Source organism: Triturus cristatus, chromosome 6 (genome assembly GCF_964204655.1).
Source record: "Triturus cristatus chromosome 6, aTriCri1.1, whole genome shotgun sequence".
In the NCBI taxonomy this organism is placed as follows: domain Eukaryota; kingdom Metazoa; phylum Chordata; class Amphibia; order Caudata; family Salamandridae; genus Triturus; species Triturus cristatus.
The window spans coordinates 1,076,918,014-1,076,936,186 of record NC_140589.1 but is presented as its reverse complement, the minus strand read 5'-3'; the positions used below and the strand labels follow the sequence as shown (position 1 = coordinate 1,076,936,186).

General features: G+C 45.4%; 1 protein-coding gene across 2 annotated transcripts in view; it reads left to right on the top strand.

The window, feature by feature from the left end:
* Positions 1-18,173, top strand: part of LOC146821011 (uncharacterized) — a 640,227-nt gene that overhangs the window by 301,242 nt on the left and 320,812 nt on the right. For both annotated transcript variants that reach the window (XM_085611945.1, XM_085611944.1), the window contains exon 2: positions 989-1,115. In XM_085611945.1, coding sequence (XP_085468071.1) covers positions 989-1,115 — 127 coding nt within the window. The remainder of the gene's footprint in view (positions 1-988; positions 1,116-18,173) is intronic.

The following is an 18,173-nucleotide window of genomic DNA, read 5'->3' as shown; positions in this document are numbered from 1 at the left end:
AATTTGTATTTTTAAACTGTAATCTTTGTGAAAATAATGAATTGGATACTTCTTGCTGACCTGATAAGAGAAGGGCTGGAGCGTTTTATGACCAGCAATGCACAGTGCTTGTGGGATTTCTTTGTTAAATTGTGGATTTCGTGTAAGGGTTCAGAATCTTGCTCTTCTACACTAGACATTTTTAAACTCCAAGGATAAACTGTTAAAGTACACCCAGAGATTAATTTCTTCCTTATTCACAACACCCCGTTCCCTCTTTAGACATATACGGCAAGGCAAATTTAAATTTAACAATTGGCATAAAGCCTGACTCAGGATGGGCTTGTGGTTAATCCTTATTTGGAACATATTTTACATTCTACTTTTACATATTTTGCTAGCAAAAGTATTTTCTAATAGCAGGCTTCGTTCCCATGTTAGTTTATAAGATGGAAATATGAACGTTGAGGGTTATTCGCTTCTACAGTGTGGCACCTTTCTTAGAGATGACCGTCGCAAAAATTGGAAGTACATGATGAGATGGTTAAACGTCAGAGGGAGTTGCATAGATGTAGCTAGTATACCTTCTTTATCCCAAATATAAAAGTTAATGATAACTGTCCAAAAGGTCTTAACATGTAACTTACAGATCCTGTAAATATATGTACTTCCAAAACATCCTTCTCATCGCTAATCAGCTAGACTGACATGTTTATGCCGCTGTATCGCAAAAAAGTGAAATATATGAATCAGTTCCTTAACTTAGTTTAGAAGCATCCAGCAACATCTGCACCCCGAATAGGAAAGTGAAATGGGAGGTAGAGCTACAGCGGAGGGCCAGAAAAAAAGAGGAAACGGGCAGGGAAAGATACAAAATAGGCAGAGAGTTTTCAGTCCTCAATAAAAGGGCGAAAGTAGAGGAACAGGGGAAAAAGACTTCTGCTTAATTCATCACAGAACGATTCTTGTCTAAAGTTAATGCTTACATCATGTGAACATTTTATTCCAGAGATCGATTACGTTTCATGATGTTGCTGCCTATTTCACCGAAGAAGACTGGAAAACTCTACAACGATGGCAGAAGGAACTTTACAGAAATGTGGTGAAGGAAATACACCAAGCCTTGATTTCTCTGGGTAACTTTAACTAACTTTAACTGATGTTATTTTGGAGATAAGTTCAATTTTTCACTTAGTTTGGATTAGCTGCACTGTTCAACATTTGGATTGGCATAGGACTTAAAGTACAACCCCAACAGTAAATGACTTGTAGTCTGGTTTAATTTCATGTTAATTCAGTGTTTAGAACAATCTCAGAAGATAATCCTAGATATGTTCACCATCCTCCTCCTCCTAAAATATGAAAGTAGAGATATCTACATGTAAGGTGAGCAACATACATAAAACGTGTTATTGTTGTCGGGGGGGGGGGGGGGGGCTTCCATTGCACCAGCTTAATTTTCAATACCATTGAACAATTTGATGCACGTTTTTCCTGTTTCTTGGCACTATTTGTATTGTAATGTCTGATTTTCAATAGGAGTAGAATTTACATTCAAATGTATTTAAAGATTCAGGTCAAACTCCTGAAATATATCTGAAACCATGAATTGCTATACTCAAGAGCCTCCTGAGAAGTCCTGCATTGAACGGTGCAATCTCTCAAAGCAACACATAGTTGTGTAGGTAATAGGCAATATCTAAATTCCCCCAATCTTAAGAAGATCATTTTCAACATTATCTGCATGCTTTTCTAGAGGGCTAAAATCCTCACAGGGCATTCAAGTGATTGTACTAAGTTAACAGAATAAGATAAATCAGGAAAGGAGGCCTTTTCTACCTCGTATAAGCTAGTTGCTCACTTGTCTCACCTACACACAACAGCAGTGAGTTCCATAGTTTACAATCATTAACCACAAGGAAGGAGTTTGCCACAGCTCCACTTTTTTGGCCTGGCCTAGAGACAACTTTAGCTCTTTCCCCAACCTCTTGTAATAAAAAAATCATAAATAAAAAATACACATGTGGGCTTGGGGTTAGCTCTCTTCATCCATTGGTCAGCTGTAATCGAATCTGTTGCACTGTGATTGATGGCCTTTCTTCTCATTACATGAGATCATAGGCCTAGTAAGAAGTGCACTGCAGTGCCAGGCCTGGAGGGCCAAAACTTTACCATGGCATTTCTTTTTTCTTTCCATTCTTTGTCCTCTCTCTATGTGTTTTTTGTGATATGTGTGTGCTTAAGCTAAGTCTTCAGGTTGCAGTAATTGAACCAATAAAAATCAGATTTTCATGTGATGTAAATTTAAAACTGGAAAGGGTTTCTAAACCTATTCTAAGTTTAACAGCCTGCTATAAAGCATCTTCACGAATACATTACTATTATTTGTAGTCGTTACTTTTTTATTTAAGATGTTTACTGCAAGCATTGGCCACATAGTATATGTAGTGATGTGTTTGGTTTTGTTTTCTCCTTTGTCTTAATTTTTAGGCATATGCGTGCAATAAAAAAAAAAACATCACCCTAGTTTGTCAAAGCCAGACCTATTAGCTTTGTCAGTTCTTGTTTTTATATGGGGTTGGAATGAGCTGGCCCGAATATGCATTTTAAATGTGCTTCAAATAACTAGATGCATAGCCATAGATAGACTGTTGAGCTAATATTAACATTTTCAAATCAATCCTAGCCTGAAACCGAAGAAGGAAAGAAATGTATTGACCACCGGTGATGGTCAGTTTTTTAAAATTATCATTCAGACAGTGTAAACACATAGCCTGCTATCACCTGAATACATAAACTCAATATACACTATCTCATCATGTGTAAAAGTTATACCCACTCCTGATGTAATTCACAGCATTGAGTCAAAATATTAGGATCGAAAATAGGTTAAGGTGCATGAGCCAACCCTCTGTCATTCATTTGTAATAAATATGAGACACTGCCTTAGAATGTGGTCTGCATGAGTAGGCCTTAAAAACATTACTGTGCAAGGAATTAAAGTAATAGTCTGCCCTTATGCATTTAAATTGTTGCACATCAAGTTGACAACTTCAAAGCTTGAATTATTTAATACTATATATGTACCAAATATACATACATAAAGAATTTATTTGCGATTCACATCCTGTGCCTTCAGTATGTTCAAATTATATTTCGAGCAATGTTTAAGTTTGGTAATTTATTTTGAGTATTTATGTACTTAAAAGATGTATACTTTTAGTTAAACTATGGTGTAATGTGCATGTTTCCATTTCAATAAATCAACTTTCTTACAGATTCTAGCATTTCCTAATTGGAATCTGAAATTGCATACATTCTGACATATACCTATTTTCTACTCGTTACCTTGAGGTGCCTTTTGATGGTTAGACTCTCTTCCTTGTAAACAGAAGGAAACACACATCAGGCTTCAACATTTTGACCACTAGGGACAAATCCTCAAGGCCCTTCTGCGCCAACCAGCTCCCTACATGCAGCATGTCCCTGAGAATATCACTGACTTTCATCGTTCTGTCCCTGTATACCACACAGTTGTTGAACTCTCTCCGGTTCATAATCAACCTTACTCCTCTTTTTGCTTTCTGGACCAGGAAAGGGTTGCTGAGGAGATCCCTTGGATGCTCACATGGACACACTGCAGTATTTGTTCCATTGAGATCTTTTAGGTATTTTCTTTGCTGCCTCTGGGAAAAATTATGTGGGTTTGGTTGGCGAATCCACTGGAAATCTGTAGAATGCAAACCTGCAGTCTGAAACAGGCTGCAGGGCCCATGCATCAGACGTTAGACTTTTCCAGTTGCCTAGAATCTCCCTTATCTTGCCTGAAAACGTAGAGGGCAATAAAGAATGTGGGACTCTCTAAGTGGCATCTGCTGCCTGAAACTGCCTCTGAATGATTATCCTGTATGTATATCTGTGGTATTTCTACAGCGCAAACCTAGCCAAAATGCAGCAAAGTGCGGTACAGGGTCAAACACTAACATAACATCTGCAAGTGATAGGAGAGTTAAGGGTCTATGAACTGTTAATGCTTTGTTTTGTAGTGTTCTTTAAAGAGGTGCATCTTCAGCTCTTACCTAAATTGGAGCAGTGGTGGGGTTGTTCTGATGGCTCTGAGTATGTTGTTCTTGGCCCTGGGTCCATATATGGCAAAAGCCTGCTGCCTTGCCTCTTTTATACACTTCTTAGTCTGCAGCCTGATAGTGTCCTGGCTGCAGGTGTGCTTCAAACCAGCAGAGATGGTGCACTTAACTGCAAAATAAATGGGGGTGCTGGTTTTGATGTCCTTTTACAGGATACAGCTGGTTTTGAAGATGATGCGTGTTGGAAAGGTGAGTCAATGGAGTTCCAACATGATAAATCCTGATGTGATCATGTATCTTAAGCCCTATATGAAATGTGCTGCATGTGCAGGATGTCCTTATGGGCTTTCAGTGTGGCGTATGGGAGGCCATAGAGTATGGCATTACCACATCCTGATGCAAGAGTAGAAGGCTTGAACAGAAGGTCTGAAATTGCTTTCTGGAAGACATGGCTTTGCTTTATTGAAAGAGGCAGCTGTTTTTTTTGGCAATATGTTGCATGAAGATGAAGTTGGTGTCCAGGGTGAATTCTACTGTCTTGGCACATAACAGGAATTATGGTTGGGTTCAGCTTCAGCTAGGCTCTAACCATCTAGGTCTAGATGATGTGCAAATAGTGTTTGAAGCTTTGTATGTCTGACACAGAGCAGACTCTCTGGCACAGTTGTGTAGCATCAGCATATTGATGAATATGGATGCCGTTATCTTTGAGAAGTGTGTAATGTTTCTCTTCTTCTTTTCCTTTTTCTCTTTCTATACTTTGCCCTCTATCTTTTCTATCTCTCCTCCTGTCGTTCCATCTTCTAGAATCCTATTGCGCACTAGGCATTCTTTCTTAGGACTTCATCCTGAGCAGTAGACTCCGCTGTGGGTCCTGTTACTTAGTATCCTGTCTGATTCCTGAAACTTGAATAAAGAAGCAACAGGAATACAACTTCAGTCTGGATCGCATTCTGTTTATCTCTGCGGTTGCTACATAATTTGGTACCAGGAGTGGGGTTACAGACAAGAATAGCTTCGTCGTCTAAATGCCAGCTGCCACTTACGCTGTTTTTCCTGCGACGCCAGAGATTTCACAGGCTACTTAATTTCCAGACTTTGTCAAGACTTTAATAAGGACCCACAAGCGCTCAGGTGTGTTATTTCAATTTTATTTCTTTTACGGGCTACTTCGCAAGTTTCAACCGTTTTGTTTTGCTTGCTCGAGTTATTCATGACGCCTCAGCCCTGTTGTCAGCGTCTCCTAGGCAACTAGCGCAGCCCCCTCATCTCCTTGACTGGCATCCTGCGCAGAGTGTTCCCTGACAACCAGAGCGGTGAAACTTTCCTCACACAGCAACATTCTGCCTTGCTCTTCATTGTGACGCACCTTCATTTATGATGCTGCCAACATTCCTTTCATCCTGAGAAGTTGGAACTTTCTTTGAGTTTCTCATTGTGACGCACTCATTGTTTCTTTTTTTTTTTTTTTTTTTGGTTTGTAACTGACATATATATACATATATATATATATATATATTTTTTTTTTTGAAAAGATTTTATTGTGCACAAAAAGGGTTACAAACACGGGCCTACAACCACCAGGGCCGGCCGCTAGTAGTCGAAGTGTTCCAGCATATCAGAAAACAATGACTGGCCCACAGGGGCTCCGCACTATCACAGTAGATCAGACTGCACATAAGGGAAATCAGAATACACGCTTTTAGTATAAATAACAACAAAAAAGAAAATACAAAAATACAACAAACAAGGCGAAACGACTTATGAAGGGCGGCGAACACCAGCCGGGGGAGTCAACACCCAACCACCCGAGGGCGGTCAATAAAAGAAGACCTGAGAGGGAGGGGGGGGCCACGAGAGAACCAAATCTGTACTCCAAAGTACGAGATACACAAGGAACCCTCAAGGATCAGGGGGACGAGGTAACCCCGGACGTATCCACCAAAGGGGGAGCACAGATAGACCCACGATACGCGTTCCACTGCCCCCAAATTCTACCCCAAGCCCCCGGTTTACCACGAGCCACATACACCGTTTTCTCCCTGAACATGCACCAGTCCATGTTCTCCTTCCAGACGGATACGGTGGGAGGCCGCTGGGAACCCCAAAGCTGTGCAATATCTCTCTTTGCAATCATGTTCCCCAAGGCCGCCCACCGAGCCTGAGCCGCATTGCAGTCATTGGGCTCCCATACATTCAGCACACAACGACGCACCTCCGGCAGCAGAGCGACCCCGGTGACTCGTCTCATAATATCATGCACCCGGCGCCAGTATTCCGCCACCTCGCGGCATTCCCATAGGATATGGAGAAAGGTAGCACTGAGCCCGCAGCCACGCTTACAGAGTCCGTCGTCTGAAAACCCCATCGAGACCAGGCGGGGGCCCGTCACGTATACACGATGGAGAATCTTAAGCTGGACCAGGCGGAGACGGGCCGGGATGGCCACCTCCTTAGGGGATGACAGTGCAGTCTGCCAGTCCTCATCGTCCAGCTCCACCCCATCTCCCGTCCATGCCTCCCGAAGACGCACCAAGAGGTCAGCCCGATTGTTTATCAGTTTTTTGTAAATCAGGGAGATAGTACTGTCGGGGACGTGACCATCGAGTATGCGGTCCTCGAGAGGCGAAGAAGAAGGGACCGTGGTCCCCTCCCCAAAGACCGAAAGCAGGGCGTGCCGAACCTGTGCATAACGGAAGAACTCTCTGTCACTAAGCTCATACTCGCGCTGAAGCGCCGCGAAGGATTTAACCGCACCTTTAACCCACAGGTCCCCCACTCTGCTGATGCCGATCGTATCCCAGCGCTCGAAGCCTTTCGTTGTCCAGAGGCTTCCCAAGCGGTCTGAGTCGAATAGAGGAGTGGCGCACGTTAAACGCTCACTCCAGCCCATCGCTACGTTAGCCGCCTTCCATACACGGACCGCAATCCTGGTAGGGCCCGTAAGGGCCCTACCAGCAGACCGCGAGTAAAGCGCTCTGTTATAGTTACCGCCGGGGAGCAGGAACTTATCCATCTCATATGCCGGGTTCGAACCAGGAGCGTACGTAGCATGATTAATGGCAGACAGCTGGGAGGCCCAATAGTACCGTCTAATATCAGGAAGCGCGATGCCCCCGTCATATCAGGAAAGAGTCAGCTTGGCCAAAGCGATACGCGATCGCCCGTCCCAAACCAGTCTCCTCTGCAAACTCTCCACCTCCCTAAAGTAGGCCGCAGGAATGACATCAAAGGAGTTCTGGAGTGCATAAAGGAATCTGGGAAGGGACATCCTTTTAAACAGCGCCGCGCGACCAAGCGGAGACAAGGGCAGCTTACACCACCGCGCCGTATCTGCCCTCAAACGCCGGAGCGGAGACAGGAGATTCTGCTCATAGCGGACCGCCGGATCCAACGAAACGTACACCCACAGGTATTTAAAGCCAGACTAAGATATTTGGAGCGGAAGCCGAGGTGGCAAGAGAGGAAGACCACCAGAGATAGGATACACACAAGATTTGGACCAGTTAATTATCAGACCCGAGTTTTTCCCGAAGGAAGTAAGGACATCAAAGAGAACATTGAGCGACTTCCGCGGTGAGGTGAGATACAAGAGAATATCATCCGCGTACAATGAAACCCGATCCTCGAAGCACGGGGCCCACCGGAGCCCTCTAATCGAGGGCTCCCAACGGAGGCAGGCAGCGAGCGGTTCCAGGGCGAGAGCAAAGAGCAGCGGGGACAACGGGCACCCCTGCCTAGTTCCCCTCCCGAGCGCGAAAGACCGAAAAACCAGCCCTTTGACAACCACCTGAGCCATTGATCCAGCATAAAGGAGCTTCACCCAGTTAAGGAACCCCTCCCCAAAACCAAACTTCGCCAAGACGGCCCAAAGAAATGGCCATTCAATGGTATCAAAGGCCATCGTGGCGTCTAGGGAAACCAATATGGCCGGTTCAGCGAAGTACTCAGCCCTAGCGAGGACGCCGTGCAGACGCCGTAAATTGAGAGCGGTATTACGATGTGGGATGAAGCCACATTGATCCGGATGTATCAAGTCACATATAACGCTCAGCAGGCGATTGGCGAGGACCTTAGCAAGGATTTTGGGTTCGGCATTTAGCAGGGAAATAGGCCTATAGGAGGCACAGCGGTCACGTGGCTTACCCTCCTTGGGAATCACCACTATAGTAGCCAGACGCTGGTCGTCAGGAAGGGAACCCCTCTCGAGCGATTCCTGAAACATATGACGGAGGAAAGGCGCGATTTTATCCGGGCGCAACTTATATAGTTCAATCGGCAGACCGTTGGGGCCCATAGCTTTGCCCGAGCAGAGGGAGCGAATCGCAGTAGCTATCTCTTCGACAGACAAAGGGGCATCCATCAGCTCGTGGTCCTCGACGGATAAGCCGGGCAGGGCGATATCCCGAAGCAGAAGACGAGAGTCGTCCTCATCTCTATCAGACACCGGGGAGTACACTGCACGGAGGTGGTCAGCAAAACACTCAACAATCTCACCAGGCTCAGTCACACACACTCCATCCGACACCCGAAGCTCCAGGACCACACGATTCACTCTCTCCTTCTTGTCCAACCAGGCAATCAACTTACCCGCCTTGTCTCCGGCGTCATACAACCTACCCTGCTGCTCCCTATACATAGTCTTGGCAGCATCAGTGACGAGAGACTTATATTCAAACTGCTTCAGGCTGAGGGCATGCAGCCCATCCGGAGTGACGCCCGCCTCCAAGGCTGCCTCCAGCCCCGATATTTCAGTCTCCAGCGTCACAACCGCCTCTCTCTTAACCCTCTTGGCCTCCACTATCTGGGACAGGGCATGCCCGCGGAGCACTGCTTTGAAAGCTTCCCACAGGGACACCGAGGACAACACCGACCCCTCATTCTCAGAAAAATATTGATCAATCGACTTAATCAGGCTATCACGGATCTTGGGGTCTCGCAGGTACCAAGGGTTAATAGGAGCGATCCGCCCAGCGGACCGCGACCCGGTGTCAAAAAGCAACCACAGTGGGGAATGATCAGAAATACCCCTGGCCAGGTGTTTGACCTCTCGAATCCGAGTAGCCTGGGCCGCGGGCATAAGGAAATAATCCAGTCTGGAGAGACTCCCATGGGCCCCAGAGTGAAAGGTGTACTGACACTGTGTCGGATGCATTAACCTCCAACAGTCCACCAGACCGAAGGTCTCCAGGAGCCCGCCCAGCCACGCCTGGGCAGCAGGGAGGGCCCTGGGCGGATAACGGTCCAGGTCACCCGAGACAACCGAATTAAATTCCCCACCCATAAGCAAAAGACTGTCAGGAAGCCCAAGCAACATCCGACCCAAGTCTGAGAAGGTGGAGTTCTGGAGGCCCGGGGGAACATAGACCGAGATCAAGGAAAGGGACTGCCCCTCCCACCTCCCAGTCAGAGCCATATAGCGCCCTCTATCGTCTGGGACCACCCTGGTGATCTCCAACGGAAGTCAAACTCGCAAGAGAATGCCCACCCCTCTCGAACCAGTGGTGAAACCAGAGTGGGCCACAAGTCGATATCCCCCCCTGTTCATAGCCCGACAAACATTGCCAACCAGATGCGTCTCCTGTAAGAACACCACATCAGGAGTCAGACGGCGCAGATATTGCAGCACAACACCCCGTTTGATACGGTCCCCCAATCCATTGACGTTCCAAGACATCAATCTCAACCCGTCCCCCCCATCCCCTCCAGTAGATCAAGGGCCCCCTAGCAAAGAGCTCAACACCCAAGGATGAACCATAGCCAATACTTCGCCTTGAAAACAAAAAACACAAATCCAAACAACCCCACCCACCCACCAACCCCCCCCCCAACTCCCCCCACCCTGCACCCCTGCGGTCCAAAAACCCACCCCAACTTGCAGTGTGCCTGTCGCCCTACAAACCCCATTCTACGAAAAGACCCCGGAGGAGGGAAGGGACCCGTCCCCGCCCGCTCCCCACACACAACATAGTGAAACAAAATGCACAAAAGAAGTAGAACCCAGCCGAACAGTACAACATGGCAGAGTCCGGGACCATAAGTCACTCCAAAGGAGACCCGCCACCCTCGGTACCGGCAGAGGGCCCAGTCCGGTCACCCCGGTCCGGCAGCGAATCCAGCCAGTCACTCACAGTCGCAGGAGAGTCAAAAAAGGTAGTCCGATCTTCATGTTCCACTCGGAGCCTTGCAGGATAAAGCATAGAGTACTTGAGACCGAGGTCCCGGAGACGCCGCTTCACCCCCTGGAAGCCCATCCGCTGTTTCTGGACAAGTTGGGTGAAGTCTGGGAAAAAGTTAATGGACGAGTTCTCATGTCGGACCGGGCCATGGACCCGTGAGGCCTGCAGAATCGCGTCTCGGTCTCTGTAATGGAAAAGTCTCGCAACGATAGGCCTCGGGGGGGCACCCGGTCGCGGCCGGCCACCTGGGACTCGATGGGCCCGCTCCACGGCGAAAAACTTACTCAGGCCAGCGGGAGCAAGATGTTCGAGGATGAGCTCCTCGACCAGGAGATCAACCGGGCGGTTATCGGAGGTCTCCGGAACGCCTATGACGCGGATGTTATTGCGGCGGGCCCGTCCCTCGAAGTCTTCCAGCCGCCGGGCCATCAGATCATTGGCCGACTTGAGATCGCCGAGAGTGGCCTGCAGGTCCGACACGTCCGTACCAAGGGAGGACGTCCGCACATCCAGCGATTGAACCCTCTCGTTAGTCTTAGAGAGATCCGCCCGGATTAGCGTAATGTCAATGGCCACCGTGTCGATTTTACGGGCCAAGGCCTCGTACTGCGTAGCGATGGTCTCTCTGATGCCCTTAATGGCGCCCATGATGTCCTGCAGGGACAGATCCGGAGAAACGGACGGGCCACCACTGGTGTCCTCCGGGGGGACAGTGGCCGTCCCGGGGGATCCTTTACCCTGAGTGTAGCGGTCCATGTTGTTCGTCTGGACCGGTCCCCCACGTAGGGATGTTTTGGTCTTACGCCTCTCGGGGTCCCCCTTGCCTCCCATGAGAACCTCGATCGCCGAAGGGGACCACCGAGGAAGCGTCGAGGTGGCACAGGCCAGGCAGACGCGTGTCGCACCACAGGCCGCAATATGGCGGAGCGAAGGGACCCCCGTCAATGAGCACGCTGGCAGCAGACGAAGCCACCGGCATCAAGCGAAGGCAAAATGAGAGCCCAGTCGCACCAAGCAAGTCCACAGTCCAGCCCCTCAAAGACCAAAAGTGAAACCGAAAGTGATGTGACGGCCACTGGCACAGCCCCGCTGCCGTTGTTGTTCAACTACGCCCCGGCTCCACAGATCACCCTCGCATCGGGCACAGCCGTCGGGTGGGCCTCAAAAGTTCAAACCACCATAACTCCGGATTGCCAGGTCCGATTTGATTTCCGAAAGGAGTTTAGTGTTCAGCCAGCATTTGTCTCCCAGATTCCATCAACCAAGTCAGGATAGAGTCAGGATAAATTCCGAGGAGCAGCGAGGGTCCGGGGAGCCCTGTGCTCACGCGACCATCTTGGATGCGCGCTAGGCTCCTCCCCCACTCATTGTTTCTTCACTCTTCCTACAACTGGCTATGCTATTACAAGCTGACATTTCTTTTACATTTTTCTGATTGTCAAAGTGCAAGAACACTCAGCCTTCAGACTGTTTTGTTTCATTCAGGAATTTTACGCTTGTTTTCACTAAAGCAACCTTTGTAAGGATGTCACCTTTATTTTAAGTGATTGTGGGAGTTTCACTTCAATTACTTTTCCTCCTGCTTCATTTTGCAATAGTTTCTCCTCAGTTTCTTCATGTCGTCTACTGACAATTCCTTGCATCCTCCTCCATCCCTACCTAAACCAGGCAACCCGCAGATTCTTTAGAAACAATGGATCCATATTTTTAAAAACTATCTTATTGGCATTGATGGTTTAGAATATTCTCCAGTAAGAAAGAATGCTCTTCTCTACAATCATTTGGGCATTGCTGCACAAAAGATTTTTGATAACCCACCTCCTTTTCCACGGCCTGCTGGTGATGGCACCTGGAACGTTGATATAATATTGAAGCCAAAGAAAGACTTAAAAAGCAGTTCTCTGAAGAACTCAACGTTCTTTTGGAAAGGCACAGTTTCTTTAAACGTAAACAAGCCAGTGATGAGTCAGTTGAAGAATATGAAGCTGCCCTTCGTGTTCTGGCTTCTACCTGTGATTTCGCAAATTGTGTAGACATTTGCATCAGACACCAGTTTGTTTTCAATTGCTTTAAAAAAAAATGCAAGAACGTCTTCTTACTTGTCGTAAACCTTCCCTTTCAGAAGTCATCGATATTGGCAAAAGTATTGAACGTTCTATCATTTTTTCCCAAGCATTATCAGGTCAAGAAGGTAATTCTCCCATATCTTATATTTCAGATAATTCTGAATTTTCTACTCCCATTTCTACCATCAGAGTTAACAAAGAAGTTATTAAATGCAGCTTTTGTTTTCGCTGTGGTTCTAAAAACCACATCGCAAACTTTCCTTCTTGCCCTGCCTTGAGAAAGAAATACAGTAATGTAAAAAAACTGGTCATTTTCAAGAATTTTGCAGATCTCGTCGTTCCTTTCCTAATGTTAGGATTCACAATGTAGAACTGCAATCTCCTTCTACCTCGACCTGCAATTCATCTGTCTCTGACTGCACTAGTAATTTTACTAATCTCCTTCTCTCCATCGATGAACCTTTAAATTCCATTGAGTATGAGCGTCCTCTCTGCCAAGCCTTCATTAACAGAAAATCCTTACAAGTCATGGCCGACTCTTCAAGCTCCAGATATCTCTCCCAAAGCTTTTGGTGAGAAGGACATTGATCTCCTTGGTTTCTTTGTTGGTTCTTTGCAAGTTCTGGGAAGATCCACTGAAACCAAAATATATGTTGCAATCAAAGGCAAAGATTTGGTGGGTTGGAGAGACCTAGCCAGATTGGGTATTATTTTAAAACCTGGCCATAAGAATCCCATTGTTCTAGGTGATGTTCCTCTTCTTTCTATTTACAACAGTAATATTATTAATACTGATCCGCTTACTTTGCTTAAGAACAACTTTCCTTCTGTTTTTAGCAACAGCATTGGCACCATCAAAGGTTTTGAACATGTCATCAGGCTTAAGGCCAATGCTACACCTGTCACTCATACAGTCAGACCAGTTCCTATTAATGTTAAGCCTGACCTTAAAACAATATTGGAAATCTTGACAAAGGATGGCATTATTGCCATTACCGACTCCTCTGAATAGGTATCTCCTATTGTTCCTGCTAAAAAGAAGAATGGTGATCTTCGTCTCTGTGTGGACCTCAGGCCTTAAAACCGCAACATCATCGTTGATTGCCATCCCCTTCCCCATATTCAAGAAATGCTCTCCAACATTGGCCACTCTAAATATTTTTCCACCATTGACCTGCATTCTGCCTACCATCAGATAGCCTTGAATACTGAGTCTCAAGAACTCACCACCTTTGTCACTCCCTTTGGGGCGTACAAGTACTTGAGGCTACCTTTTGGTTTGGCTTCCGCAGCCTCAGTGTTTCAAAAGGTCATGAATGTTCTTTTTAAAGACGTTGCCAACGTTCGAGCTTTTCAGGATGATATCCTTTTTTTTTCACCGAAACCAAAGAGGCTCATTTGGACACCTTACATAAAGTTTTCTCCATCTTGAATACCAGGGGCGTTACCATTCAACCGGACAAATGTAAGTTTTTATTTGAACAAATCGACTTTTTAGGTCATACCATCACTCCGGAAGGCATTAAACCAAAATTTTGCAATGTTGAAGCCATTGTCAAAGCTCCGCCTCCTCCTGACAGAGATGCCCTTAGATCCTTTCTGGGTCTCTGCAAATATTATGCTCGCTTTGTACATGATTACTGTTCTTTTGTTCAACCTTTGTGATCTCTTCTAAAAAAACGCACTACTTTTGTTTGGACCGATGACGTTAATACTGCTTTCACAAATATCAAAAACCCAGTTGTCAGTGCTCCTGCTTTAAGTCCTTTTGTTCCTGGTCACCAGTGCATCATTACAGTTGATGCGCACCTAAATGGTCTCGCTGCTGTTTTTGGCCAGCAAATTTTTGGCAAGGATCACACTATCACATTTGCTTCTAGAAGCTTATCCGAAGCTGAATCCAAATACAGCACAATAGAGAGAGAAGCCTTAGCCTGTGTCTGGGCTGTTACCAAATTCAAAACCTACCTTTGGGGCAGTCGTTTTACAATCTACACTGATCACAAACCCCTTGTCTACCTATTGCAAGGTGACGGCTTAGGCAAAGCTTCTACCCGCCTTGTACGCTTTCTTTAAAAACTGCAAGAGTATAATTTTGCTATTAAATACATTCAAGGCGGAAGAAATTTCAGTGGCTGATTGCCTTTCTCGTCTACCATTACCATTAACTGATGACACTGTTGATGATTTTGATTGTCCTCCAATGGTGCCATCTCTGAGAAGGATTGGCTTGATGCTTCTTCCATTGACCATACTTTGAAAAAAGTGTCTGAATTTATTGTCAAAGGTTGGCCTCCCATTCGTAATGTGTCTCATGATTTAAAGCCCTATGCTCAAATTTTCTCTGAATTGTCTCTAGAAAATAATCTTTGCATTAGAGATGGTTGTTTCATTCCCCCTTCCTCTCTTAGGAATAAGCTTATTTCCATAGCACACAATGGACATTTAGGAGTTACTGCCACATGTAAAAAACACTCAGGGAAAACTATGGGTGGCCCTCCTTGAATTCTCACGTTTCCTCTTTTGTGGACTTGTGCCCCCAGTGCATTGTCTCAGACAAACATTGGAAGACCACGCAAAATCCCCTTCGTCCAGTTTCCTTACCAGACAGTCCCTGGACGAAAGTTGCTTTGGATTTCGCTGGTCCTTACAACCTTCTACCTAACACTGCGAAAGATTTGTTGGTACTTATTGACTACTACTCTAAATGGATTGACTTTTCTTTTGTTGATTCTGCCTCCACCCAATCTGTATTACAGTTTCTCAGGAATGTTTTCTCCCTTGAAGGCCCCCCAAAACAATTAGTCACTGACAATGGCACTCACTTTGTCTCCACCGCCATGCAAACGTTTTTGAAAAACTTTGACATACAACATCTTCAAGTTGCTTTATATAGCCATTCTGCCAACGGTCAGGTAGAAAGAGCAAATCGTTTTCTTAAAGAAGGCATTCAAACTGCTCTTTCTTCAGGCTTAAATTTCAATCTTTTCCTTAAAGACAAGATCAATGCCTATCATAATTCACCTCATCCCACTACTGGTTTCACCCCATTTGAATTGTTAAGGGTCAGGAAATGCCACACTAAACTATTACCTTCTTGGCTAGAGCGACATTCTTCAGTCTCTGATAATTCAAATTTCCGTAGAAATACCATTCTACGCCAATCTGTCTCATTGGCACAAAACAAGCAAAAACTTCACTATGATCATCTCAAACACGTTCAGATCAAAGACTTCACTGTTGGTTCTTGGGTCCTCGTCAAGAAACCATTTGGTGTCAAAAAAGGCGAATCTTCTTTTACTTCTCCTTGCAAAATTGAGAAGGTTGGCCTAAGTGCCTGTTTATTGCAAGACAGGGGATGGTGGAACAACAGTAGACTTGTTCCTATTTCTAATGAACAAGCTATTATTCACATGAAAACTGCTGTACCATCTAATTCAGATGATTCTATTTTGTTTGAAACACCTCATACCCCTGTGAATTGTTCTGATGTAATTTCACGTATGGCTGAATCTTCTTCCCAAAATAGTGTTCCAGATGTTTCTCCTTCTTCTGTTAATGTTCCTTCTTCCACTCATTCTGTTTTACCACCAAGAAAAATTTGTAGATTGCCAATACGTTTTAATGATTTTGTTATGTCCTAATTTCTCTGTAAAAGGGGAAGATGTTGTAATGTTTCTCTTCTTCTTTTCCTTTTTCTCTTTCTATACTTTGCCCTCTATCTTTTTTATCTCTCCTCCTGTCGTTCCATCTTCTAGAATCCTATTGCGCACTAGGCATTCTTTCTTTGGACTTCATCCTGAACAGTAGACTCCGCTGTGGGTCCTGTTACTTAGTATCCTGTCTGATTCCTGAAACTTGAATAAAGAAGCAACAGGAATACAACTTCAGTCTGGATCGCATTCTGTTTATCTCCGCGGTCGCTACAAAGTGGCTCAATGCAGAGGTTGAAAATAACAGCATGCAGCATAGAGCCCAGGTAGACTCCGAAGTTGATAGGGATCTTTTAGGACCTGGAATTACCCATGTAAACAAACTGTTGTTGGTTGGAATAGTAGTAGGAGAAACAGTGAAGTATATTGCCTGTGAATCTCATTCTCTGCTCTGGAGTGTATATGAGGGTGGAATGGTCCACTGTCAAATGCAGCTGAAAGGTTTAGCGATATTAGAAAGCAGGGGTTCTGCTCATCTTCCTCAGTAGGGAATCTTCCACAATGTGTAAGGTAGGAGTCTCCATGCTGCAGTGCGATCTGAAGCCAGACTGGTAGTTGCACAGTAGATTGTTAGCATTAATGTACTTTTAAAGTTGAACATAGACTTCTTTTTCAATGAACTTGCTGATGAATGGTAGGTGAGTGGTGGTCCAGTAGTTAGCGAGGTCATTAAAGTCTATTATAGCCTAATAGATTTCTTTAGGAGTGGGAGGATCTGCTATGTCTTGAGAGCTTCTTGGAAGAGGCCTTGAGTGAGGGAGGCATTGACAATGTGCATGGGTATGAGAGAGCACCCCCAGAGGGAACGGTGATGAAAATGTCCTCTGCTTATTCTGTCTAAGGAAGAAGATTTTCTAGCTATGTTGATATCTCTGTTGCCCCTTTCCCCTTCACTTCCTTTGAGTGCTTCTCTTATGCGCTTCGGCTTGGAGAGGTGGGACCAGTGTTTTGTAGAGTAAACTAAGAGAACCTGAGAAGGATTCCTCTTATCCCTGACCACGCAAATAGACCTCAAGAAACGGTAACAACACTGACGTGCATGTTACACAGCTGCAGACTGGCAGCCAAACATGCTACAGACATTGCCGAAACAACCATGTATCATGAGCTGGACATGTTATACATGAATCCATTCCATGTGGATAAGCTGTCCACAGGAGAATACATGGCCATAGATATCCTCACAGCAGGCAGTTCAACAGTGAAAGTTCACTTCATCTACCGCCCACCACAGGACAGCCAGTTGTTCATCGAACAATTAATGGAAACAATCAAGGTGTACTCCCTACTACACCCGAATGCTATATTCCTATTACATTTTAATCTCCACTGGAACAACAATGAAGGCTCATAGGTCCCTGCTCTAAAAACCTTCAGTAACGTTCAAACCTTGTCAAAATGTTTACAAAACCAACACACTACGAAGGTGCTACACTTTACCTAATCAATTAGACATTCGAGTCTTAAGCGTAGACGCTATCAACCCAAATGACTGGTCAGACCATCACCAAATGCTATTCCACATCACTAAACAAACACAGTAAGCAAGAGGTCAAAGATACCAATGGAAAGACTGGTCTAAATACAACAATTTATCTCTCCCTGCTAATCTCCAGATCATACTAGACCACTGACCACTAATACCACTTAAACCATATTATGGGCATGATTTAGACGTAAGCAGACGGGTTACTCCGTCACAACGGTTTCGGCTATCCCGACTGCAGAAATATAAATTCCATTATATCTAAGGGATTTATATTTCGGTGGACGGAGTAACCCGTCCACCGACATCTAAATCAGGCCCTATGTCTGATATAATGGAGCTGGTATCCCTACTGCGTGTCAAGAGGCAAAAATACAAAGGAGCCCAACCTGGTTCAACCAGAACTTAAACGAAGAGAGAAGAAGACTCAGACTCACAGAGAGACTTTGGAGACATTAATCCTCCAACATATGCCTAAAACAGCTACGGGGAAAAAGAAGCGCCTAGAAAAAGGGCATATGGCATGCTAAACTATCTTTTAACAGAGCCCAAATAGATACTGCCAAAAACTGACCAGGTAAACTCTTGAAATTGTCAAAAAACAGATTGGCCTCAGCAACCCCTCATCATCACAAACACCTCTAGAAAGAACTGTGAAACATTCA